Source organism: Mirounga leonina, unplaced genomic scaffold (assembly GCF_011800145.1).
Source record: "Mirounga leonina isolate KUSES-001 unplaced genomic scaffold, KU_Mleo_1.0 Mir_166, whole genome shotgun sequence".
In the NCBI taxonomy this organism is placed as follows: domain Eukaryota; kingdom Metazoa; phylum Chordata; class Mammalia; order Carnivora; family Phocidae; genus Mirounga; species Mirounga leonina.
In genome coordinates this window covers 30,205,843-30,229,599 of record NW_023270418.1, presented here as the reverse complement: position 1 = coordinate 30,229,599, position 23,757 = coordinate 30,205,843, and the positions used below count along the sequence as shown (strand labels likewise).

General features: G+C 58.3%; 1 protein-coding gene across 1 annotated transcript in view; it reads left to right on the top strand.

Annotated features, from left to right (window-relative positions):
* MACROD1 (mono-ADP ribosylhydrolase 1) overlaps window positions 1-23,757 on the top strand; it is a 147,500-nt gene that overhangs the window by 11,565 nt on the left and 112,178 nt on the right. Inside the window, 2 exon segments of the mRNA XM_035013106.1 lie at window positions 936-1,037; window positions 1,557-1,673. Coding sequence (XP_034868997.1) covers window positions 936-1,037; window positions 1,557-1,673 — 219 coding nt within the window.

Here is a 23,757-nt window from a genome sequence, read left to right as displayed (position 1 = left end):
ATCTGGGGAGCATGTGGTCTAGGGAAGCGATGCCCGGCTGAGAGCCTGGGTGCCTGGTGGCCTCAGGCCGGCAGAGGGAACCCACGAGCCAGAAGCCTGGACTGCTTGTGGGAAGCCTTGGAAGGGGGCTCCGTGCCCCCCGAAGGGAAGACCAGGCCCAGGGAGCAGGGAGACCAGGCCGGGTAGACCCAGAGTCTGTGAGCAGATGGGGCGCCTGGCTCCCCACTCACCATCGGTATGACCCTCCGTGTGCTCATCTGTAGGATGGGGACAATTCTCGCTGCTCCCTTGGGGCACACTGGGAGAAGCCAGCCGGGCATCTGTCTGTGGGGAACTCTCTTCCAGGGCTGGGGGGCGAGGGGAGGCTGTGATCAGGCACCAGATCGGCTTGGTTCTTTGGCTTTTTGAGGATGTTTGTCCTGTCCCCCATGTCCTGCTGCCCACAAATAACCATGGCGATGATGTGATGCGTTGAGGATGTGACTGATGATACAACTCGTCCAGCGCCACCAACCTGTTTTCTTTATATGCACTGAGTAACTGTGAAATTATTCCACAAGGGGCCTCTTAATCCCCACTCTGTAAATGAAGAAATCAGGGGCCCAGGGGTGTGGACACAGCCAGAAAGGGGCAGAGTTGAGTTCTGAACTCAGGTCTGTGGTACCTGAGAGATGCCCTCTGTCTCCCTGGGCCTCAGTTCCCCTCCTGAACAAAGAGGGCCCTGCAGGATGGTCTAGGGGCCTCCGGCTCTAACACACCCCCCCCATGTGCCTGTGGGAAGGGTGGACCTGGAGGGCTGGCTTGCATCCTTGGACAAGGTGAGAGTCCCGATGAGGAGGGGAGAGATACAGGGGGTGGGAGAAGCCCCCTGGACCGCTCTTCTCCCTTCCCGCCTTGACGCTCCTTCCTGCCTGCCCCCCCCCCCACCCCTATAGCGTTTCTGAAGGGCCTGAGTGACAAGCAGCGGGAGGAACATTACTTCTGCAGGGACTTCATCAGGCTGAAGAAGATCCCAACCTGGAAAGAGACGGCGAAAGGTAGGCTGTGTGCCAGGGAGGGGCAGGTGGGTGGCCTCTTCAGACCCGTGTCCTGGGAGCATCATACCGACTAGGCCAAGAAGAATGGCAGCAGCATTCACGGGGTGTTTGCTGTGTGGGGGGCACTTTAAGTATGAACCCGGTCTGAGGAGGGTTCGGTTTTTATCCCCATCGTACTGTTGGGAAACTGAGCCCTGGAGCCACGACCGCACCGTTGTGGGGAGCCCTGCACATTGCAGGCCTGGCAACCCGTCACCCAGGGCGAGTCACTTCACCTGCCTAGGCCTCAGTTTCCACGTCTGTAAAGTGGGGATGGATGACTTTAATGCTGTACCTGTGCTTAACCTTGGGAAGATTCAAGGGGACCCTGTGTGTGCCTCGTGCGAGAGGTACTTAATCATTGTGGACAGCCGGTGTCCGTGTCTGTCACCTGTCCCCTGCCTCTGGAGGTGGAGCGGGGTTGATAGAGTAGTGAGGGCCTCTCTCTGACCCCCACCCCTCGGGCCTCTGCTTGTCCAGGGGTGACCGCGAAGGTGGAGGAGCCAAAGTACAAGAAGGATAAGCAGCTCAACGAGAAGATCTCCCTGTTCCGAGGCGACATCACCAAGCTGGAGGTGGACGCCATCGTCAACGCCGGTGAGTGGGGGCTTCTGGCCGGCGTGAGCCAGAGACCTGAGTGGCGCCTCGTCCCCTTTGCTCCAGGCTGCAGTGCCAGGCATGGGTGGACGCCACCTGGCTCCAGCGAGGCTCGGGCGGCCGGAGGAGGATGGCTTGCTGGCGCCACAGGAACCCAGTGTGTTGGCTACGCGGACTCCTTTCCCTTGAAACCCTGACCTGCTATGTCGGGGGCGCCTTGGCTGAGCTGCCTTGCAGCTCTGAGACCCATTTGCGGCCGGGAAGGGAGAGAGCTTGGCTGGAATTGCGCCGGGTTGCCCTGCCAGCAAGGCGGAGGCCAGAACAGGGTGGTCTGACCTCAGGGGCTGCCGACACACTGCTCTCCCTTCTCTGCCTCCTGCCTGCCATGCCCCCCTGCAGACCTGGAGCAGGCCAGGGAGTTTGTCAAGGGAAAGGTGGGGGCAGAGGCCCCGGTGCCCTAGGCTCAGCTTCCTGCTGTGGCACTAGCTGGCTTGGCAGTTTGTTGTGATGAGTGGAGGAGCCTCCTCTTCTCTCCCCTCCTGGGGGCAGGAGGAAGGTGGTTGCTGTCCTCCCAGGCTGTGGCTGTCTGGCCGAGGTCAGGAGTGGGGTGTCAAGGGACAGTCAAGTCCATTTGGTACACAGGCGGTTCGTGGGACAAGGACCAGCGGGGGCTGAATCCCAGCCCTTGTTCGCCGGCTTACCAAGCTTCACGGGGAGGAGCTTCCTTAGAGAAATGTTTGGAGACGTGGGCAGAGCCTCTTATCCGGGGAAACCTCGCTGTGCTGCCACCTCTCCACCTGTGCAGTCTCGACCCCCCCACCCCCACCCCGGGTCTCAGACCTCCTCCCCCTTGCCCTTGGGCTGGCGGCCATTGTTTCTGACCCCAGGGCTGGCTAGGGAGCCGTGTGTTGCCCAGTGCCCCAGGGGACGTGGTGGAGCTGATGCTCCTCTTGATAAGGGGGCTGGGCTCATGGGACCTGGGGAGAGGGAGCCACTCGGCCTGCCCCAGGCCTGCTTGTCTTGGTTTGGGTTGCCTTTCTGGCCGTGGCACGGCTCTGCGTGTCTCTCTGCCTGTTTGTGCGATCACACAAGTGCCCCCTTGCCCCCACATTGCCCGTCTCGGTGCACAGGTGACCAATGACATAAAGGCCAGAGTTCCGACTTAGGGCAGAGGGAGCTCGGTCCCCTTTGGTTTCGGCTGGTGCTCCTGCTGTGTTTCTCTCGGGGCCACTAGGACGGGGTGGGGGGCTGCCAGCAGGCCTGCGTGTCCGTCTGGGGAGACGTGGGGTTAAGAGGAGCCACGCTGGGTTGGTAGATGTCATAGTGGCCCGGAAGAGAAGGGCCTTCTTGCTGCCTGGCCCCAGGAGGGGCTGGTCTGGGGTGGGAGGACTAAGCCTTGGAGCCGAGGCTGACGATTCCGCCCTGCAGGCCTGTGGGGCTGTTCTCCTGCGTGCCCGAGGCCCTGTCCATCACGGGCGAGGGTATGAGAGGATCCCCTGCCCATACTTTTCTCGATGAGCTGCAAAGTGGCCAGAGGGAAAAGTGGGGCATCTTATCAGCCCCTTCCCAGCCAGGCTGGCAGTTAACAGGCCAGGAGGGAGGGGTGGAGACCAAGGTAGGGATGCAGTAGGAGCAGGGCGGGGGGGCTCTGGAGGCTTGCATGTAGGGCTGTGGGCGGGATTCTTGGCTTTTCTAAGTGTCCTTGCGCCTGGCCAGACTCCTGAGTGCGGTGGCTGTCAGCCCCTCTCGCTCTCAGAAGAGCACTTTGGTCCTGGCTGCATTCGGCGGCACTGGGTTGGGGGTGGGAGCGTTCACTGCATCTCTCCGGGGTCTCCTTGTCCATGTGCGTGCCTGGGCTTCCGTCTCTCCTTCCGCAGGATATGGATGGTGGAAAACCCACCTGCTGGGTTGTCGGGGGCATTAGGGACCTCCGTGTGTAAACAGTGGTGCTCGTGCAGCCCCTGGCATGGACCAAGTCCTCATCCCCTGCCTCTGTCGTTGGTGGTAGAATCCATGCCCCCATCATCACCCTGGGTATCAGCCCTGTCCCAGGAACGCCAAGGGATGCTGGGCGCCTTCTGCAGAGGAGCCACTTTCATCTCTCCCTGCTTGCCTCAGTTTACCCAACACTTCTTGGTGTGTTTTCCTGGGCTCTGCCTTTTTTCCAGCGTCTCACAGCAGGGAGGACCCAGAACCTGTGTGGAACCCCAGGGAACGGCTGAGGCAGGCCCTGGACGTGGGGCTCCCATACAGAGCCAGCTTCCCCTCCGGGTCCTCCCCCCAGGCCTTTTCCCAGCACCGGTGTCCCGGCGGCCTTGCCACTGGTCAGACCCCAGGGGTTCTTCGTGGTCTTGGCCTGGAGCCCCACACCTGGAGTCCTCCGGCCTCCTCCCTGGGCACCCCCGCCATGGCCTTGGCTCAGCCCCGGCCTGCTGCCCACCAGGGGGCAGCAGAGATCGCGGTTTCTGCGCCCGGTGGCTCCCGTAAATCAGCCTGTTTATTAGCAGAATAAAAGTCGCGGCAACGTGGGGCTTTTCGGGGCTGCATAAATCTGGTCTGTGCCTCGTGAAACCCATATGTGCTTAATTCATATGTAAAGTTTCAAGCAGGAAGAGAATACGTGTCCATTAAATTCTATTTGACTTGATTATAATCATTAGCCATGAATAATTGCTTCTCAGCACCGACCACGGAGCCACCACAATGGGGAAAAGGAGCGAGCAATTATAGCGGGGTGGGAATTTTTAAATTTTTATTTTTGAAGCTAAGGGCAATGTTGGTCCCGTGGGGAGCGGTGTGGGTAGGACTGGGCTGGGGACTTGAGGTCAGCTTTGGACTTTCTGAATTTTCTGTGTGTGTGTGGGGGGGGTGGGGGTTGTCTTTTTTTGTCCCTATGGCCAGATGGGGGCAGGGGCAGGCGCAGGGAAGGTGCCATCGCTGGCTGGGCCTCCCTCCAGCTGCAGGGACCATGGCGGGGGAGCTGGGAAGGGCCTGTGAGGGAAAAGGGGGGTTGGGATCCCTAGAACTCCCACCATCCTGCAGAGCTGTGGGCTTGGGGTGTCTTCAGCCTGGCTGCAGGCTCCCTTCCCACCCATTCAGAGGACTCTGGGGGACCCTTGCGGATGGCAGGGGCCAGGTACCCTCCGTGCCTGCTTGCCTCCTTCCCTCCCCACGGAGCCACTCTGCCCACAGTCCCTTTCAGGACTTTGGGAAATCAGACTGTTTACCAACTGGTCCTCTGGCTTTTGAAGTCCAGACCTGCTTTTTACCCGACTCTGTTGGTATTTGAGATGTGATTGGAACATATGTATACTATGTGTGGTGTCTGTGATGGTGGGTGTGTGTGGGAAGTGAGATGTGTGTGTGTGTGCGCGTGTGTGTGTTGTGATGAGAAGTATGTTGTGTAGTATGTGGAGGGGTGCTGGGGCAGAGAGTCTAGTGGGGGAATGCCGGGCAGGTGGGTGGCAGGGTTGGACAGGGGCAGGACCAACCCCCCAAGCACCCAGGTGCGGCGCAGGCGGCCTCGGGCTGTCCTTGGCTGTGTTTTCACGGGCTACCGCTGAGGCTGCTTGCTCGGGCAGTACCCAGAGAGTCTCAGGCTCCCGCCATCTGGTAGCCGGCAATGGCTCCTGCCCATGGGGGCACGCTGCATCCATCTTAATTAAATTGGGCTGCCATGCTGGCAAGATAAACCAGGGAGCCCCCTGCAGGCCCCTGTTCTGGAGCAGAGGATTCTCAGGGGCAGTGCTTGCTGCTCCAGGTTGGCCTACGACCCCCCAGGTGGTGTCTGGGGGGAGCCATGCCAGGCATCTCCTCCAGAGAAAGCTCAGGTCTGGGGGTCTCCATCCCGGGGAGGGGGGTGCCTCAGCTTGTGGAATGCTTCCATCTTCTCATTGCCATGGGGGGTCATGACCTTGACTGGGCCACTTCCTTGCCCTTGAGGTTCCCAGCTCACCAGGCCTGTGCCTGTGGGTCGCTAGTTTTCGGCAGACAGCTGAGTCCCGGGCAGGAAATGTCCCAGCACAAAGAAAGACCCCCATTCTTAGCCATCCCCAGGGTCTGGCTGCCAGCTTTGGCCTTCGGGGCCTAACGGGACAGAGCAGGGATGAATGTGATGCTTTGTGCCAACAGAAGGAATCTTTCACTTCAAAGCCATCCCAGGCCAGCGAGTCAGGGCCCTGGGCACAGAGGCCAGGAGCTAATTTGATGGGAATCCCAGCATTCTGGCTGGTGGCACAGTGGCCTCCGGCCAGGCAGCTCCAAACCTCTGTTTCCTCATCTGGAAAATGGACCATCCTCAGCCCCACCCCACGCAGGGTGGGCGTGAGGACAACATGAGTTCAGGCGCATCCAGTGCCGGGCCCAGGGCCTGGCACACAGTGAGCCCCTAGTAAATTGTTATCGGGAAGTCAAGAGTAAGAGCAGCTTAGTAGAATATAATGTGACAAAGCCCTGGGAGCAAGGTTTGAACAAAGTGCCATGCGACGCCGTAAGGACCAATTAATTCTGCCAGGAGGTGGTGGGAGGCAAGGCAGGTCAGTGAGGCCTTTGAGGGGCCTAGGCATGCGGGCCAGGACGTGCAGAATGGGTGGGAAGCCATGTTTCACCGCAACAAGCCAGCCTCACTGGGAGTTTTTAAGCTGCTTATTTATTTAAAATAAGGCATGAAGTGGCCCTCTGTTTGCTTAAGTCTTGGGTCTTTGATTTTCGAAAATCTGCCAGCCGCTGATCGCTCCCTCCTCCTCATGAGCCAGCCCCCATCCTCCCTTCATCCCTTCCTCCACTGCCTGGGCCCCCCACCCCCACCGCCACCCCCGCCGAGGAGCCCAGCCCCAGCCGTCCCTGGGCCACCGCTTGCTTGGAGTCTGTGTTTTAGAGACCGCCTTGATGGACTAGTGAGCAGGAGGGGCCCAGAGACGCCGGCTGCCTTGTGGGAAGCGATCTGACGCTAAACTGTCGCCGTAAATCGCTTTATCTGTCACTTCAGATTTAAATGTGTTTGCTGAGGCTTGCCGGCTGCGTCCCACAGCAGCAACCTCTCTGCAGTGGGCAGGGGGGTGGCTGTGGGGCCGCCTGCGGGCAGCCGGGCTCTGCTGGGCCCTTGGGCCTCTGGGGGCACGCGGTGAGGACCCAGCACTCCCTCAGTGCCCACCCTGTGGCACTGACCTCGAGGCATCCTTGAGGCAGGCAGGACTGTGATCGCCATTCTCAGTGATCAGACGGACGTAGGTGACTGAGTGAGAACTTGAACTCGTGCATGGCAGCTCCTTTGTTCAGCAGACTGCGGCAGGCCTGTTTTGCACCAGGCACTGGGGTAGGCCCTGCGCTACAAAAGACACACTCTCGGATCCCAAAAGTGAGGTGAGACCCGTGAATGGAAAGGGATAGCAAAGTATGTGAGGGCTGGGAGTCCTGCCTGCGGGGGGGGGGGGGGGGGGGAATCAGGAAGGCTGCCTGGAGGAGGCAAAGTGGAGGCGGTGCTTGTGCTGAGAAGGGAGCGCGGACTTTCTCTCTCTCCAATAAATAAATAAATTTTAAAAAGCGGGGAGCACCTGGGTGGCTCAGTCAGTTGGTCAGCCAATTCTTGGTTTCAGCTCACGTCATGATCTCAGGGGCCCTGTGCCGAGCTCTGCACTCAGCGGGGAGTCTGCTTGAGATTCTCTCTCTTCTCTCCCTCTGCTACTCCCCCTGCTCACGTGTGCACTCTTTCTCTCTCTCAAATAAATAAATCTTCAAAAAAAAAAAAAAAAGAAGGGGGCACTGAGTCAGAAATTGGAGGAGGGCTTTCCAGGGGCAGAGGGGGAGAGCCCTGGCAGGAAGGGGTGAGGCAGGGTAGGGGGGGGACATTTGGGGAAACTCTGAGGGGCTTGGAATGAGCCATGGCCAGTCCTGAGCGAGGGTCTCCATCCAGATCTAGGCTGTATGCACATCCCATGCCACCTCTCCTGGCCTCCTGGTGTTATTATATTAGCCCACAGTGTCAGTGGGGGAAACTGAGGCTCAGAGAGGTGAAATGACTTGCTTAATGCCACACAGCTAACCAGTAGTGGTGATGGAAGGGGAGATTTGCCAGACCCTAGAGCTTCCAGGAAATCCTTGTATTTTTTTTTTAAGATTTTATTTATTTATTTGAGAGAGACAGAGACAGAGACAGACAGACAGCACGAGCAGGGAGGAGAGGAAGAAGCAGGTTCCCTGCGAGCAGGGAGCCTGATGCAGGGCTCAATCCCAGGACCCTGAGATCATGACCTGAGCCGAAGGCAGATGTTTACCCGACTGAGCCACCCAGGCTCCCCAGAAATCCTTGTATTTTTGAGGGTGGGTGGAAATACCTCTTCTTTGTTCCCTTTTCTTCTCTGGTCAAAGAGTAGGTATGTTGTCATCTGCCCTCCCTGCAGGGAACCTGAGAAGTGCGATGGGTGTTTGGCACAGGGGGTGGTCAGTGCAGAAAAGATGGTCCTACCATCTCGGTGTGGGTTTGTTGGCCCCTCGATTGGCTGTAGCTCCTGCAGCCTGCTTGGTGCACCTGTTTCCCAGCCCCTGCCCCTGGCTCACCCCACGGAGCCCCTGCTTTGAGGCTGGGAGCAGCTTGTTATTCAGTGTCTGGGCCAGGGGTTGTGCCTACATCGCCTCATTTCTGTGGCAGGAGCTAGTATATCCCCCATTTTACAGATGAGGAGACTGAGGCACACATGGGGCCCTAGAGCTGGTAAAAGCCCGAGCCAGGAACCAAACCCTCACCTTTCAGACTTGGGGTTTAAGTGGGATACTTAGAAGCTCCCCCTTTCTCAGAAGCTCCTGCTACTTCTAGTCTTGGGGTGAGGGGCAGAGTAGATTGGAAAGCCAGCTGGGAGGCCTGGGGTTCCAGTTGGCCCCCTCCCCAGAACACCCGAGACAGTGCCAAGGCCTAATTTCCACCACTGGAAGAGGAGGGTGGCTCGTTTCCACAAGGTCGAGAAGCGGTTACATAAATTCATAAATGATGGATCCCTCCTGAATTATTGAGATTCCCTTGAGGGCTGACAGGGCCTGGTCCAGCAAGCTGAGCTTGGCCAGTGGGCAGGCCTCGAGGACCCTGGAAAGGTCCTTCCACCCCAAGGTCTTCTGCCAAGTCTCCTGTGCATGAGCCAGATCCTTCTTGTCCTTCCACAGGGAACACGAAGGTGGGCCACAGACCCTGGACCCAGTGACCCTTTGTCCTGGGTTTCAATGAAAGTTTGTTGAATAAATGATTGTTTAAATGCCTTTGAGAGTGGGTCAGACAGAGGGAGGGACTGGATGTGCCAGGGACCCCCTCTGGGCCTCCTCCTCCTGCCCCAGCCCAGACCCACTCTGCCCCTCACGGCTGGTCATAGATGCCAGGGCTGGAAGGGGCTGATACATTTTGCAGGTGAGTACACAGTGCGGGCTGCTTGAGAGGTTCCCGGCTCTGTGTGAGCCTCTGGGGATACGAGACTCGATATGACCCAGTACCTGCCCTCAAGGCATTTGCAGGCTTGGACAGGAAAATGGGAGAGTATTTGAAGCCCAGAGGGGGACGGTGACCTGCTCGGGGTCACACAGCGGGAAAGTGGCAAAGCAGGGCTCCCTGACTCCCAGAGCTGGGCCCTTCCTCCTTGTCTCTTTTCCCCCCATCACGACACACACAAGATCAGGAGACACATGTTAGGGCTCTGTTGCCCACCCGCCCCCTGCTGAGCGGCTCCTCCCTGTCCTTGAGGCCGGCTGGCCCCAGCACCTGCACCTGCGAGCCTGCCTGTGTTCCCAGCATGCTCTCCATCCTGAGCACTGAGCTGAGGAGGCCGGAGCTTGTGGGAATGTGTGTGTTTTGAAATTAATGGGGACCATTAAATTGGCCAAGCATGAAAAGGGCTGGATCTGCAGCCCTTGGCTTGCTCTACCAGAATGATCCGCCAGCGCCTTGGCAAGAGGCTGCCCAGCCGGCTTCAGGCCTCTCCAGGAGGCTGTGGCTTGCCTGCCCGTTAAACGGTTGGTACCCTGTGTCCCTAGGGGGTGAAGGGGTCTGGAGGCAGCACGTGGAAGCCACGGACCCTCCCCAGGGCCCAGGGCCCCTTCCTTTCCTCTCCACACCCAGCTCTGTGCAGCCAGCACTCTTTGCAGGGGTGCTGGGTTGAAGCTGTTCTCTCCAGACCCCCTGGGTGGGCTCATACCTACTTCCCAGCCCTGACCCTGGGGCCTCCTGGCTGAGGCCCGGCCCGGCCCCAGTGTGGGGTGGTCTCTAGGGTGTAACATGGCCTGAAAGAGAGTCCAAGGCTCAGCCCTGTCTCCCCCACCCCCTACTTCCCAGACTGCCCCACCTGCTCCTGTGGCCCAGTGCAGGGCATTGCAGGGGGAGTTGCTGGCCTGGGTATGGGTCTCACCCCCACAGCGTGCAAGCTCTGGGACCCTGGGCCCATCACCTAACCCCTGAGCCTCAATTTTCTTGTCTGTATCATGGGAAGAAGAGCACAGTCGGACCTGGCTCCTGGGGTTGTCGTGAGTTGGAAAGGAGACAGCACAATGTCTGGGAAAAAGTAAACCCCCCGGAAGTACCTCCTGTGGCTGCTCGTCTGGGAGGGCCGCTCTGACCCGCAAGATGGGGCCTACTGTGCACGTGCTGTGCATGTGGGAACAGGGGATGGCTGAGGGTACCTCCTTCTTGTGCTTCCTGTGGTAAACTGAGTCCTTCCATGGCTGGGGTGGCTGAGGCAGGGGCCCTTGCTGATTTGGGGTTTCCTGGCCATGGGCTACAGGGCAGGTGGGCCAGGCCCCCGCCTCCCTGCCTCGTGCAGGGCCATCAGTGGGGAAGGGTGTGTGTTTTCCATGGGGACGGCCCGTGCGGGGCCAGGCTTGGGGATGTTCTTCCCAGAGGAGGCTGGGGACCAAAGTGCTCTCCCTGTCGGAGCTGGGTGGCCGTGGTGAGCCTGAGCGGGCAGAGCTGAAGCCATGCCCAGGGCCCCTGCAGCCTTCCCTTCCTCTCCCTCCTCAGAGTCTTCAGGTGCTTCAGAAGCTCACCCTTGGGGCTCATTTCTTTATTTTGCAAGTTGCTTGTCTGGATGCTTCCTCAGGCCCTGCTGGTGGCCACGTACACGTGGCCTGTCCCGGGCTCCCTTTCCCTGCTGTCTGGATCGATTGCCCGTCAAGAGGGTGCAGCTGCCCCTGGGGAGGACGGCCGGGCCGGGGCTGGAGGCCAGGGCCGTGGCTGCTCACGAAATAGACCAGGGTAAAATCCAGCTCCACAGACCGCTTCTCCTAGCCTCTCTTCCCACAGGTGCGCCCTGTGGGAGGAGAGGCAAGAGGATGAGGGCCTGACATGCCCTAGGGGCTCGGGGTTGTTCCTAGCAGTGAGATATCTCACCTCACTAGACAGGGAGGGGGAGCCCCTGGGGTGGGCAGGTGCTCGCTGACCCCACGTCTTCATCTGCGGACAGGGCTCTGCATGCGGCCATGCCCACCGGTGGCAGGGGCACCCCAAGGATGCCAGCTCGGTAGCTTCCTGATGACGGGTCATGGCCAAGCTCCCCTGGGTGGAGGCAGGCTGCCCCCAGGGGGGGACCCCTGTTCCCCACACCATGCACCTCCGCCCCCACCCTCCCACACCAGGGAGGCGACACAGCTATTTCTGTCCTCGTGGGATGTCAGAAGACAAGCCAGTGAGGACTCGGGTCCAGGGGTGTGGAGCGGGGTCCCACAGGGGTCCGGGAGGGTGGCGGCCGGGGCTGGATGCGGCTGGCCTCCCTCCGCCAGGGCGCCCGGCTGGCGTTGCCCACTTGGCTTCATTAAAACCCCATGCGCTGCACCCCGCTCCCAACGGCAACAAGTGGGCCTTGTACGGCGGTCCCCACCCTCCTCCTCTCCATCGCTGCTTCCTCCCCCTCTTCGGACAGTGTAATTGCCATAAAAATAGGAGCTTAGCTGCGGAGTAGCATGTGGGAAGAGAGAGGCCCGGCTGTCAGCCATTCTCCTGCCAGCAGGGCTCGCGTCTGTTTTATTATTGCCGCCTGGCTGTATTTCACGTACAGTTTAAACATCATCAAACACCACATCCCTTTTGAAAAGCAAGAGCTACCTTGCTGAGGATGTTGAGGAGAAACAGGAACATTAAAATTGACGAAGCAAATGGCCCAGAATTGACATTTGCGACGGGAGTTTTGCAGCTTTGACTGTCAAAGGAGCTAAATCCTGTCTGGCAGCTGGTGGGGAACTTTCCCGGTGAGGGTCACGGGAAGGTGGGGTGGGCTGTGGCGGAAGCCTTGGGGCTTGGCAGAGAGGGGACCCAGGCGCCGTAGGCAGGGTCAGGGGGTGATGGAATTCTGTGGGTCCCCTGACTGTCCCTCCCGCCTTCCAGGCCTTGACCTTGATTCAGCCACGTCTTCCTGCTAATGGGGCAGGCAGGAAGCCCCCACCCTGGCCCCCCACCAGGTGCACAGAGCAGAGTGCTGGGCTCTGGGGCTCAGGGGTGGGAATGGGGACATGCCAGGGGACAGACCAGACAGGGCTGCCATGGCCATTTATGAGCTCTTGTGACCTTGACCAGGATACACCTCCCTTCTGAGCCTCAGTTTCCTCATCTATAAACCCAGGAGAGTCATGTCCCCACTGAAGGTGACGGAGAAGATGGAGTAGGATGCATGCAAATGTGACAAGTCGTTGGAACTCAATAAATAGTGGCTGTTATCACTGAGGAAGTGGGCGTTTGAGCTGGAATTGATTTTTAAAAAATGTTTAACCCACCTATTTCCACTGAAAAATAGGTACAATAAAACTAGGGAGCCGTTAAAACAGGGATAAACAGAAACAAGGGACATGGGAGGACACTGAGCCCCGGGCTCTTGGCCACACCTGGAGCCTTTGGCCTGGATGCCCTTGGCACGTGCTTTCCACACCGCCAGCCTCCAGCCCCATGCCTGGCTGTGGGCCCTGCTCAGCCCTGCCACCTGCCACTCGATGCCGGTGTCTGGTCTACCAAGAGACCACGATTCATGCCCACCCTTCTATTTAATGCTCTTGGGGGCTGCTTGGGGCAGTTTGGCCCCTAGCACCTACCCTGGCCCTGCCTGGATGACACCTCAAAACTAGGCTGAACAGGTCCATTGCTACTGTATGTGAAATGTGACTCTGAGCTTCCTGGCAGCCAGAGCAAGACAGGGAATAAGATTTCAGGTTCTGTAACTTCACGCTTGGAAATCAATTTATACTTTAGCTTAATGCCTCTGTCTACTCTCCCTTTTTCTCCCCCTCTGTCACCCTTACCATTGGTTCTTTAATCCCCCACCAGACACTGTGTACCTTGTTCCAGAGCCCAGCCCCCAGCCTCGGTCTCCAAGTCTCTCTGGTACGGCTTTGCTTGTGACTCATGAGGCCCGCTCTGCCCTGTTGTTTGTCGCTGTCCCTTCCCGTGTCAGCCGGCCTGGCCTCTAGGTTCCTCACCTTGCCCGGGCCCACTGGGTCTGCCTCTGTGATTTCTCTCAGATGAGCCAGTGACTAATAAGGGCTGCCCCCTATTCTCTCAGATGAGCCAGTGACTAATAAGGGCTGCCCCTAGGGGGCCAGAAAAATCTTCCCTCCTTAATATCAGAGTTTAAAAATGTGTCACCATCGATTTGAAGAAAAGACTTGTTCCCGCTGAGAAAAGCGGCCGGAGATTCGTCTCGCCTCCGGAATCACTGGGGCAGCTGCATAAATTCCAGAGCCACCAAGCGCTCTCCATGCAAATGCTGCCTCTCAGCCCCACGGCCAGCCCTAGAGCCCCTCGGAGGCCGCCCCATGCTCCCGTGGGCTGGCACCCCACTTCCTCACCCCTCTGGTGCCCTGCAGAAACTCTGGGGCCCCTTTGCAGGGGAGTGTCCCTGGTTAGAAGATCCTCGCTTCTCTCCACGTCCTGTGGTTAAGCCGGAGGCTTCCATGTCATGATGTGTTTTTGATCCTGGAGGAGAAAGAGGACGAGTGGCTTCTGAGAGGGGGCCCCCACAGGCCCGGAGGGGCGGTCCCTCGCTTCCCCCTGTCTGTGGATCTGTGGGTCGTACAATGGATCTTCCCTGAAGGTGGCTCTTTAATGCCTGAATGCCCTATCTCTCGAACTTGCTTCATCCTTGCCTGGAAAGACCATTGGGGTCATTTGGTCCTTCCTGCTTCCTGCAGGTGGGCCCTCTCCTCTGCGTCTGCCCCTCTGTGCTTTGCCCTCATCCCTGACCCAGCCTCCTGCCCCCCCAGCATCAGACAGTGGTCCCACCCTCATCGGCAACTCTCTGAGCCTGGGATGATCATCATAACGATGAATTGGGGGAGGTGGCTTTGGTTTCCCCTCTTTTTAGGCTGAGCAGCTGCCGTACAGGGCTGTTGAGTGACTTGTCCCCAGGCTAGTCAGGAAGCTCAAACCAGAGCTCACTCTGCATCCTGGTACTTTCCACTATGTCACATCACCCTTGAATTAGTGAGTGAGTGAGTGAGTGAATGAAACGGAGTGGGCACGTGGTAACCACTCAGAGTTCTAGGTGTCTCTCTGGTTGGTGGGCATGTGGTTAGCCCAGGATGGAGGGTGTATGGAGAGCTTGGTGGGGAGAGCTGAGCTTTCCAGCCCCCCGTAGGGACCCCACCCCCCTTGTTATCCAGGGGTCACGGTGGCTGCCTTTATGACAGTATTGTTTGCGCTCCGGAAGGGCTCACCCAAGCATGGTGCAGAGCAGGGTGTTGGGCTTGACCGCTCAGGCTGTGCACCAGGCCACCCTCAGCAGGGGCATTCTCTCCCGTTCTGATTGTACAGTGGGGTGACCTTAGCCGGCTCCAGACAGTGGCCTGCCAGGTGCTTAGTGGAGAATGAGTGAGCCAGTGGCACGGGGTGCCACTGAGTCTTCCCAGGCTCTTGGGGAGATGATGCAGCCACGGGCAGGGGGCATTAGAGAGGAGGTAAACTGGCAGTTTGCAGCCTCCCCCTGCTGCTGTGGGCCCCTCGGAACATGTGCCAAGTGGCCATTTACCACCTGGTTGGAGGAAGTGTGTGGGCTGGCCCCGTGCTGCGCCAGCCCCAGCTGCAGAAGGGGCCCCATGGGGGCTCCTGGTGGCCATTACTCCAGGAGAGGAGGGGCCGGATTTTTCCTGGCTCCCTAAATTTTATTGCCTTTTTTTTTTTTTTAAAGATTTTATTTATTTATTTGAGAGAGAGAATGAGATAGAGAGAGAGAGCATGAGGGGGGAGGGTCAGAGGGAGAAGCAGACTCCCTGCTGACAGCAGGAAGCCTGATGCGGGACTCGATCCAGGGACTCCAGGATCATGACCTGAGCCGAAGGCAGTCGCTCAACCAACTGAGCCACCCAGGCGCCCCACTTTTATTGCCTTTATAGGCTTTGGAAATCAGTTTTATGGGCTTTGTTGTTTGTCCGCTGAGACACTGGAAGGCACTGGGGACAAAAGAAACCATGGGGTTGTAGGTCGGGTGGTGGAAGGCGAGGGGGCAGGGCTCACAGGTGTCCTCTCGGGCCTGAATCCCTCTTTAGGAACTGTCACAGCTGGGGAAGGGGTGCAGGGATGGTGTGAGCCAGAGGGGGCCCTGGAATTCTGGGGGGAGGGCTGGCCTGAGGCTTTGGGATCTGCCCCTTTGGTTGGATGGCCCCCACTGAACTGGCCTGGAATGGCGAAAGTCATCCCTCCCTCCTCCGTGCCTGTCTACACCTGCTGGCTCCCCTCGGTGCCGTTAGGAGCACCCTGCCAGCCACTGGCAAAGTAGGCTTCTCAGTGTAAGTAAAAAATAAGCCCTTTAGGTTTTGCCAGCTGAGATGCAGGCCTGGCAGGGACTCCCACCTGCAGAAGGTGCTTCATCTTCTGACAGAGTTGGCCATTTGGGAGCTGGATGAATGTACAGAGATTCAGCGGGAGCATCCAGGAACCCAGGCAAATCTTCCTCCCTTGCCTGGGCCCAAGGACCCTGAGGGAGGCCCTGAGGGTCTGCCCCCGGAGAAGGCTGCTTCTCTGCTTCTCTCTCAATATGTGAAGAGCTCCTACAAATCAATAAGAAAAATGGGCAAAAGATGGAGACCAGCTATTCCTGGTAGGAGAGAAACAAATGGCCAGGAAACAAGCGAAAAGATGCAGAGCTTCGCTAGTAATCAGGAAAAGGCTAATTGAAATGAGAGACATCATTCTTCAGTGCCGGAGAGGCAGGGGCTGGAAGTACTGAATCTCGAAGGTGTGGCGCAGTGGCAGCAGGAGCCCGGGCCTGTCTGGGGCTCACCCCCGGCGGCTTGCACCAAACCGGCGCGTAGTAGGAGCGTGGGAATACTTGCTTTAAGCCAGAAAACACATGCAACTCTCTGCTCCCGTTAAGTCTCAGTGGGGTCACTGCCACTGCCTTTGTGTCCCTGGCTCACCCTGCTCACCACTGGAGATGCTCCTGTGGGCGGGAGTTGGCTGCCCCCCTCGCCCCCACCCCCCAGCTCCCTCATCCCGGGTCTTTCTGGGCCCGGCCCTTCGTGGGGCGGTGCTGCTTCCTGCCGCTCAGCCGAGCCTCTGGTTCCAGTGCTCCCTGCAGCCTCTCGGCTGGTGCCAGGGCTATCCTGCACAACATGGTGGGGGGTACTCATAGAGACCGGATGGAAATGGGGACCCCTGGAGTTGGGCAGCCTTGGCTGTTCTCATGGCTTCTTCCAACGCCCTGGGATCCTCAGTTTGGGGAAAGTCTTGCCCTAGGAGTGACCTTGGCTCTCTGGGCATCGTGGCTGGCTCACCAAAATCATCTGGCCCCAGAACCTCACCTGCCTTTTCTGTCTCCTCTCCTGCCTGCTCCATGATTTGGGGTCTCATGGCTGCGTGTGTTCCCACACCTGCCGGCCTCTGCATGGGCTCCTCCCCCCGCCAGGAGCACCCTTTCTCCCACTTTCACTGGGGCTGATGCTGGTCGTGCTTCCGGTCCCAGCTCAGATGTCATCTCCTCCAGGACCTTCCCCTGACTTGGGTTAGACCTCCTACCCGTGCGCGCTCCGTAGACAGTGGTTCATTCAGCTTCATGCTCATTCATTCATTCAGCAGGCGCTAGGTGCCGGGGCTGCAAGGGAGATGTGGCTTAGGTGGCTGGGATACCCCAGGGAACTGGGACACCTGTGGTGACCCGACCCCGGTGCCGACCTGTCCAGAGAGTCGAGGGGGAGCCGGCAGGAGCACCCCAGACCGGGGACTGGGGGTGGCTCAGCTTGCTGTAGTGGGAGCAGGGAGGCCAGGGGTAAGCTGGGGGTGGCCCAGGCCCCCTTTCTCAGCCTGCCCTGTGAGGGCGGCTCTTATCTGTAGAGTCAGCATAGCTGGACCACAGCAGAGCTGCCTTTGATGCAGAGCTCAAGGGGGGGAGCACGAGTTGTACTTCAAGCGGCTTTGGTCCTGGGAATCTGGGTCTCCGAGTCCTTGAGGCATCCTCCCACCCACCTACTCCTTGTGCGCCTCCCTGGGCAAAGCCGGCCAGCAGAACCCAGGCCCAGGAGGCACACCAACCTGGAACTTGGCTCCCAGGATCCTTCCCTTCCCCCGGCTCTGGAGGCCCAGCCTCCTACCAGGCTTCTCTTTCTGGTCCCAGACTGAGGTGGGCACAGCTCTCCTTCCTTTATTCAGAGAGTGTGGGTGATGATAAAGACCCAGTCTCTGCCTCTAAAAGGTGCTCAGTGTATAGTGGGGGCAACAGGGTTACAACACAGGCTCTGAGTGCGTTGATGGGGAATCCAAAGTGCTATGGGCTGGTCAGGGAAGGCTTCCTGGAAGAGGCCTGCATGGGGGGCCTACTTCACTGCCGCGATTTCTGGGGGGGGCTCTCTTGTGTCTTTTCCTCCAGGCTCACAGACCCCTCCCGCCCCAACTCAGGCCTCCTCAAGGGGCCTTGTGAGCCAGGATTTGGGGCAGTGGGAGGAGCCTGGACAGACCTGGTTCCAGTTGTAACCTCTGCCACTGTGGCCTTGGGCAAACTCCTTAGATCTGGCCTCAGTTTGCTCACTTGAAAATGGGGATAAGCGAGGATGGGACACGGTGACAGATGTCTGGTCCCTGGCACCGTCGGGCTGTACTGCCTTACCTCTCACAGATGGGCGCCCCTTTAGGAAATCCCCCCTAATTATGAAGTTCCAGATCTGGGTGGCCACCCGGGAAGGAAGCACATTCATTAGGAGACCCAGGCACACAGCCCGGCCGCGCCAAGCATCTTTCCGCGCCAGCTCCCGAGGACCATGGCCTCCCTGAGAACATACATCCCATGTCTTCCTGGTGACAGCTTCCATCTGCCAGCCCCTGGGGAGTCGCTGACGCAGGAGGGCCTGCTCAGGGACCCGCCATCCCCGCCATCCCTGGTGATGGGCCCCCCCAGCCCTTCACCCCAGGCTTGTAATCTCAGCTTTAAGGAGGATTCCAGTCCCTTTCTCCCGCCCCACCACAACTAATCCATTTGCCAGGGCCCCGATCCAAGAGAAAGCTAATTAAAGAATTTCTGCTCTTGGCTCAGCATGGACTTTGAAGATTCCCCTTGGTCTTCCTGGAGTATCTGAAAACAGGTGGAGAAGGGGGGTGTTAGAAAGGGCGTCGGATAAGCCCCTGGTAGCCTCCGTAATAGGCTTAATCCCCCCTAAGCCAGCAGGCATCAAACAGCCCTCCACCCAGCACTGCCAAGAAGGGACTCGGGGCCCTTCGTGACCCTGTGAGCCCCAGACCGCAGAGGGCTCCCAATCCTCACTTCCCAGGAACGTGAGGCCGTGCATTCCCCGGGTTTTGGGGGGCCAGGGAAGGGGAAAGACAGGGCACGAACCCCTCACTGCATGTACTCCAGTGCAGTGAAGGGTACAGGTCAGTGACATGGAGCTGGCCCTGCCTGCAGGCCGCTGCAGCCACTGGCCCGTAGCTCAGGGACACGCCGGAACGCGGGCTCCCGCCCTCCCTGCCCCTTCCCTCTGATGCCCTGCATGCCGGCGTCTCTCCTCCCAAGAGCTTGTTTGCCTCTCAGAGATTTTAATCAACCCACCACAAATATTTATTCAATACTTACCAGTAGAACGAGAGCTCCAGAGGGCAGGGATCTTTGGGGTCCTGCTCACTTCAGTGTCTGCCATTTGGGCAGGGCCTGGCCCACAGTAGGTGCTCAATAAAGACTCAATCGTGGGGTGGGCTGTCAGGTCCTGATTCAGAGGTGGTCTCCGCTCTCACAGATCTTATACTATTGCACCTGCGGGGACTTTGGGGGATCACTGGGCTCCCCAACGTGGGGTGTGGGATCTTAGAGCCTGTCTCCCTGTCACTCTGGGCTTTGGCCAAGACTGGTGTGACCCCTGGGAGAGTCGGGCCGTCTGCTGCCACTTTAGCCGGCACCCTCACCCCCTCCCAGGCTCCTGCTCCCCCATTTCCCTCTGCAGTGCTGGGGGGCAGGGAGCATTTAGACCCGCAATTCCCTGTGTAGGGACCTCAGGAGGGCACTCGCCTGCATCATGGAAATAAAAATGATAAAAACCTGCCACTGAATTCTGGGTGGCAGTAAATTACTTAACACCTGAAACAGGTTGAAATGTGGCCACTGTGGCTTTTAATAAGCCCATCTCTGATGCAGCCACTTCCGTGAGGAGCCGGCCAGGTCTCTTCTTGAGGCATAATTTCATCGCGGCCCAAGCTTGGCAGCAGTGCAAATAAGATTTCACCTCCCCTGTAAATCTCTGAGGGGGAGCGCCAGGATTTCATTTGTGCTGTCAGTTAGTGGCTCGAGAGATCCTATTTACTTTGCCATGGGAGGAGAGGGTCCTTCAGAGGTGCCAGGTGGTGTGGTGGGCCAGTGGGGAAGCAGGTGCTGACAAGCGGGCCTGAGGCATGGCGGAGGGTGGGCAACGCAGCCGGCGTCAGGGCCGGGCAGGGAGCACGCCTGGTTTTGGGCACCCAAAAGTAGATGAGCAAGCTCCGCCCAGATCTCCTGAGGGAGTATTTCGGGGTTGGCTGGGTGTCCCCTGCTCCGTCTGGGACCTCCTAAGCAGGGTGCTGAGAACTGGCCACAGAACTTGGGTTTGGGGTTTGATTGCTTCTTCTCCAGGATGCTTAGTGAAGCCCCAGAGCCCTGGGAAGTGGGGGCACAGGAAGAGGGAAGCTTCTGGAGCCTGGTGGTGGCCAGGTAAAGGCAGGATCCAGGTACAGGGGTAGTGGCCACCCTTTCTCTGTCCCATGAGAACTGGAACTTTTATTTTAATTTTTTAAATTTTTTTTTATTTTTAAAGATTTTATATATTTATTTATTCATGAGAGACAGAGAGAGAGAGAAGCAGAGGGAGAAGCAGGCTCCCAAGGAGCAGGGAGCCCGATGCGGGACTCGATCCCAGGACCCTGGGATCATGACCTGAGCCGAAGGCAGACGCTTAATCATCTGAGCCACCCAGGCGCCCGAGAACTGGAACTTTTAGTCCTGCATCTGACCAGACAGGTGGAGTTGGATGTAAGAAGCTGGGGCCCTGGGTCTTGGGGTATGTCTTACCCCATATCTGCCTGTAACACACTGAGGTGTGTGTGAGTCCTGAGATGTCTTTGGGGAGGAGAGGTCCAGAAGCTGCTTGGTTGGAGCAGGGCAAGGCAGGTGCTGAAGTGGGGGGTGGGAAGTCCCGTCTCCCAGGATCCGTTTGGAGACATGATAGGGAAACAGGGGCTCTTCAGGGTCAATGGGTCCCCTCCACCACCCAGAGCTCATACCCCCTCGAGGGACCGGCAGCCAGCTCTGCTTTCCTGTGAGGACGGGGCTCACTGTTTTTCAGACCACCTACTCCTCGTCAGAAAGGGTTAGTTATGTTTGGAAGGTCCTCCCCATTGACCTGAAATACAGATCCCTCCCCCACAGGTCCTGGTGAGTCCCTCCTGTGACCCAACCCTGTGTGGGTTTCCAACCCCGGAGGGCACTCATTAAAGCCTGAGGTGCCCCCATCCCCTTGCCCTGTCTTCCTGAAGCTGAAAGCTTGGGTCAGCCTGACGTTGCCTCTAGCAGGTTTCAAAGAGCAGCTGTAGACTTTGGCTGTCTGGGGGGCGTGGTGTCTGGGGAATAGGCCCCACCCCCATGTGGATGCTTCTCCTCTGTGTTGCTGAGATACCTGAGCTTCCTTGTAAGAAATGCCAGGGAGCTCAGTTGGGGGGCAGGGATGCTGAATAAATCCCAGGAGGTGTGCCAGGGACAGGGGCCCACACTCCCTGGACAAGTGGAGGGGACCCCAGCATTCTGCACCCTCCAAGGAGGCTCCAGTGGTGTAGCCCCGGAATCTAATCCACTTCTGGGGGATTCCAAGGCCCTGTCTGAGGAGCCCTCCAAAACAGCAATGGCATTAATCCAGTTGTTCCCAAATGCATGTGACTATGAACCCTCCCTGGGCAGAAAGTTTATTAGCTCTAGGTGCTGAGGAACACAGTTTGGGAACCCTAACCTCCTGCCCCGGCTTGAAGAGAGCCCTGTGGGTGCCCTGGGTTTTGTCCCTGCCACTGCTGTGTACAGAGTCAGATGAGCCGGGGCAGGCCCATGCATGCCTCATCCCCTGCCCCCCACTCCCCCCGCTCTCCCGGGGTGGGGAGGGGGAGGAAGGGGAAAAGTAAAACTCTCAGATTACTGGGATGCCGGGACTGCCAAGGGCTGCCCCTCCTGGGACTCAGCATTGATCAGTGGATCCGCCGGTTGATTGATTTACTGGTGTTTATTGACTCATTCCTTCACTTCACGTTTATGGTTGCCTCCTGCATACCAGGCAGGTGTGCTCTGGGGACCTGAAGGGACGGCTGGCGAGACCAGCCAGCGAGGGAGGCGCTACAACCGGTCACCTGAGCAGTGTGGACCCAGCGTGGGGCCGGAGGGGACAGCCTGTCCAGACATAGTGCCCGAGTGGAACCTTCCAGGGCCTTCAAGGGCACCTGAGCCCAGAGATCAGCAAGGCACAGACCAGGAGCCCGAGTCAGGGCAGGCCTGCCTGGGGAATTGCTGGTACGTGGTGTGGCTGGAGGCTGGTCCTTACTGTGCTTATGGAGGAGGCAGAACCTTTGCAGCGGGACGTCTTCCTGCCCCCTGCCTCAGGCCTTCTCTCTTTCTCTCTCTCCTCATCCAGGGAAACACCCCCAGTGGAAACATGGCTCCCCAGAGAATGGGTCTCACGTCGGAAAGGGCTGGGTGGCTCTCCTGCAAACCCACTGGGTGCTGGCGCCTAGGCAGGGGTCAGGAACACACTCGGCCCTTGCCCAAAGGCCACATCATGTGCTACTCTTTGGAGTGGTCTCTCTTGGCTGGCTCCTACCAAGGTGGGAGGTGAGGACTAAGAGAAGATGAGGAGGGACAGGGACACCTGTGTCACCCTGGCTGAGCCACCCGCCACCAAGGCATGTCGAGAAATAACTTTGCTTCCTTGGAATATGAGGAAAAACTCATTAACCCGTATCCAGACACACAATCAGATCTAAGGCAGAAGTAATGAGTTCTTATTTTATGTTAAATTTAGCAGAAACTGCTATTGTTCTCATGGAAAATCATCTTTTTCCCTTTCTCTCCCGTTGGGGTATGAGATATCACATAAGACTTAGAGAGTTGTGAATGTGGGGGTGCATTTCGGGGACAAGGGGCGTCTGGGCAGGTGGGGAGGAACCCAGGCCTGTGTTCGCCAGGTGAAGGAACAGCAACGTGTCCCCAGCGCCTGTCCAGTTCCAGCCTTACCTAGGTGCTCACGTGGCGGCCAGAGCTCATATGGGATAACCCACAGCTCCCATTAACACCTGGCCACTTTTGGAGTCGACCTTCAGTTGGCGGTCCACCTTCCCAGGACCTATGGGATGGGGTCAGAGGTTCCTTTGCCCTGCTGCAGGTTCATGATTCTGATCCTGATCGTGCCCCGGGGAACTTACCCCAGAGTCTCCATCCCCCGTGGCCACCACTCTGTGCCAGGGGGACCCCTACAGCAGAGCTGAACCTTGGGAGGGGGCCTGGGGAGGGGCTGCAGACGCCTGGCCCCTGGGATGCCGGACCCCAAGCCGAGTCAGCAGCCGAGATGACTGTAAAAGTTAAATCTTTCTATTTATTTCAAGAAAGGACAAGGAAAGTGGACTTGGACATTTTATATGAAAACAGACAAACAGAAAAAAAGGACCAAATAGTTAATCACATTCATCTCAACATTGAAGTTTCAAGGCACCTACAGGAAGGAGGCCAAAGGGCGGTTCGCATTGCACTTTGGTTTGTGTTGTCGTCGTGGTGGGTGTTTGTGTGTCTCGGTTTCCCGAAAACCCGTCTGGGGGTGAGGTTGGGAGTGAGGCAGGCGGGCCCAGGTCTTGGATGGCAGCAGTGCAAGGAGTCCTGTCACTCAGACCCCCGAGATCGCTTTACCCTTTGGAGAAAAAGGGGAAGAGACAAGGAGCGGGTGGCCGCGTGGCCTCCGGGGGCCGGTTCTGCAGGTGAGGAAGGCGGGGGCTCAGCAGCCGAAACTCAGGGTGGTGGCAGGAAGGCAGAAGGGGTCTCGGTCACGCGCCCGCCCTCCCTGGGCCCTTGTGTGGCCAGGAACCCTGCCTTCTGTCCCATCCTCCCGGGCGGCCACGGATCCCTCCCCCGCCTCCTCCTCCTCTGACCCCTGGGAATGGCACAGAGCGAAGCGCCCGGGTAGCTCCAGAAATCTTTACAATAGCAAATGAAATACAAACAACCTTTTAATATCAGGAGAGGGAATTGCTGTTGATGGCTCTTAGAATACATTCGCTCTGCCGTGCTGAGGCGTGGGGTTTCTTTTAGTTTACTTTTTTCCTCCATCTCCCTATTCACACCTGCCTGGTGACATTCATAATTAGCAGGTGTCCGCTCCGCACCACGCAACCGGCGCCAGAACCCCGGCTCGCCTGTGTTCACAACCCCGCAGCCTCCCCCAGCCTTCAGTGCCATCTCTCTCCCTCTCTGATGACAAACCTCCAAGGCTGGGCTATTTGGCTTCCTCCCCTTGGCTCTCAGCATCTCTTTATGAGCTGGAAGGCACCAGGGCCCTCCAACCAAAGAATCCCCCCATGCTGCAGCCTGGCGCTCGGCCCTGGACTCCAGGGTGGGTTTCTCAGCTGGGTTGGGTAAAAAAAAAAAAAACAAACCCAAAACCA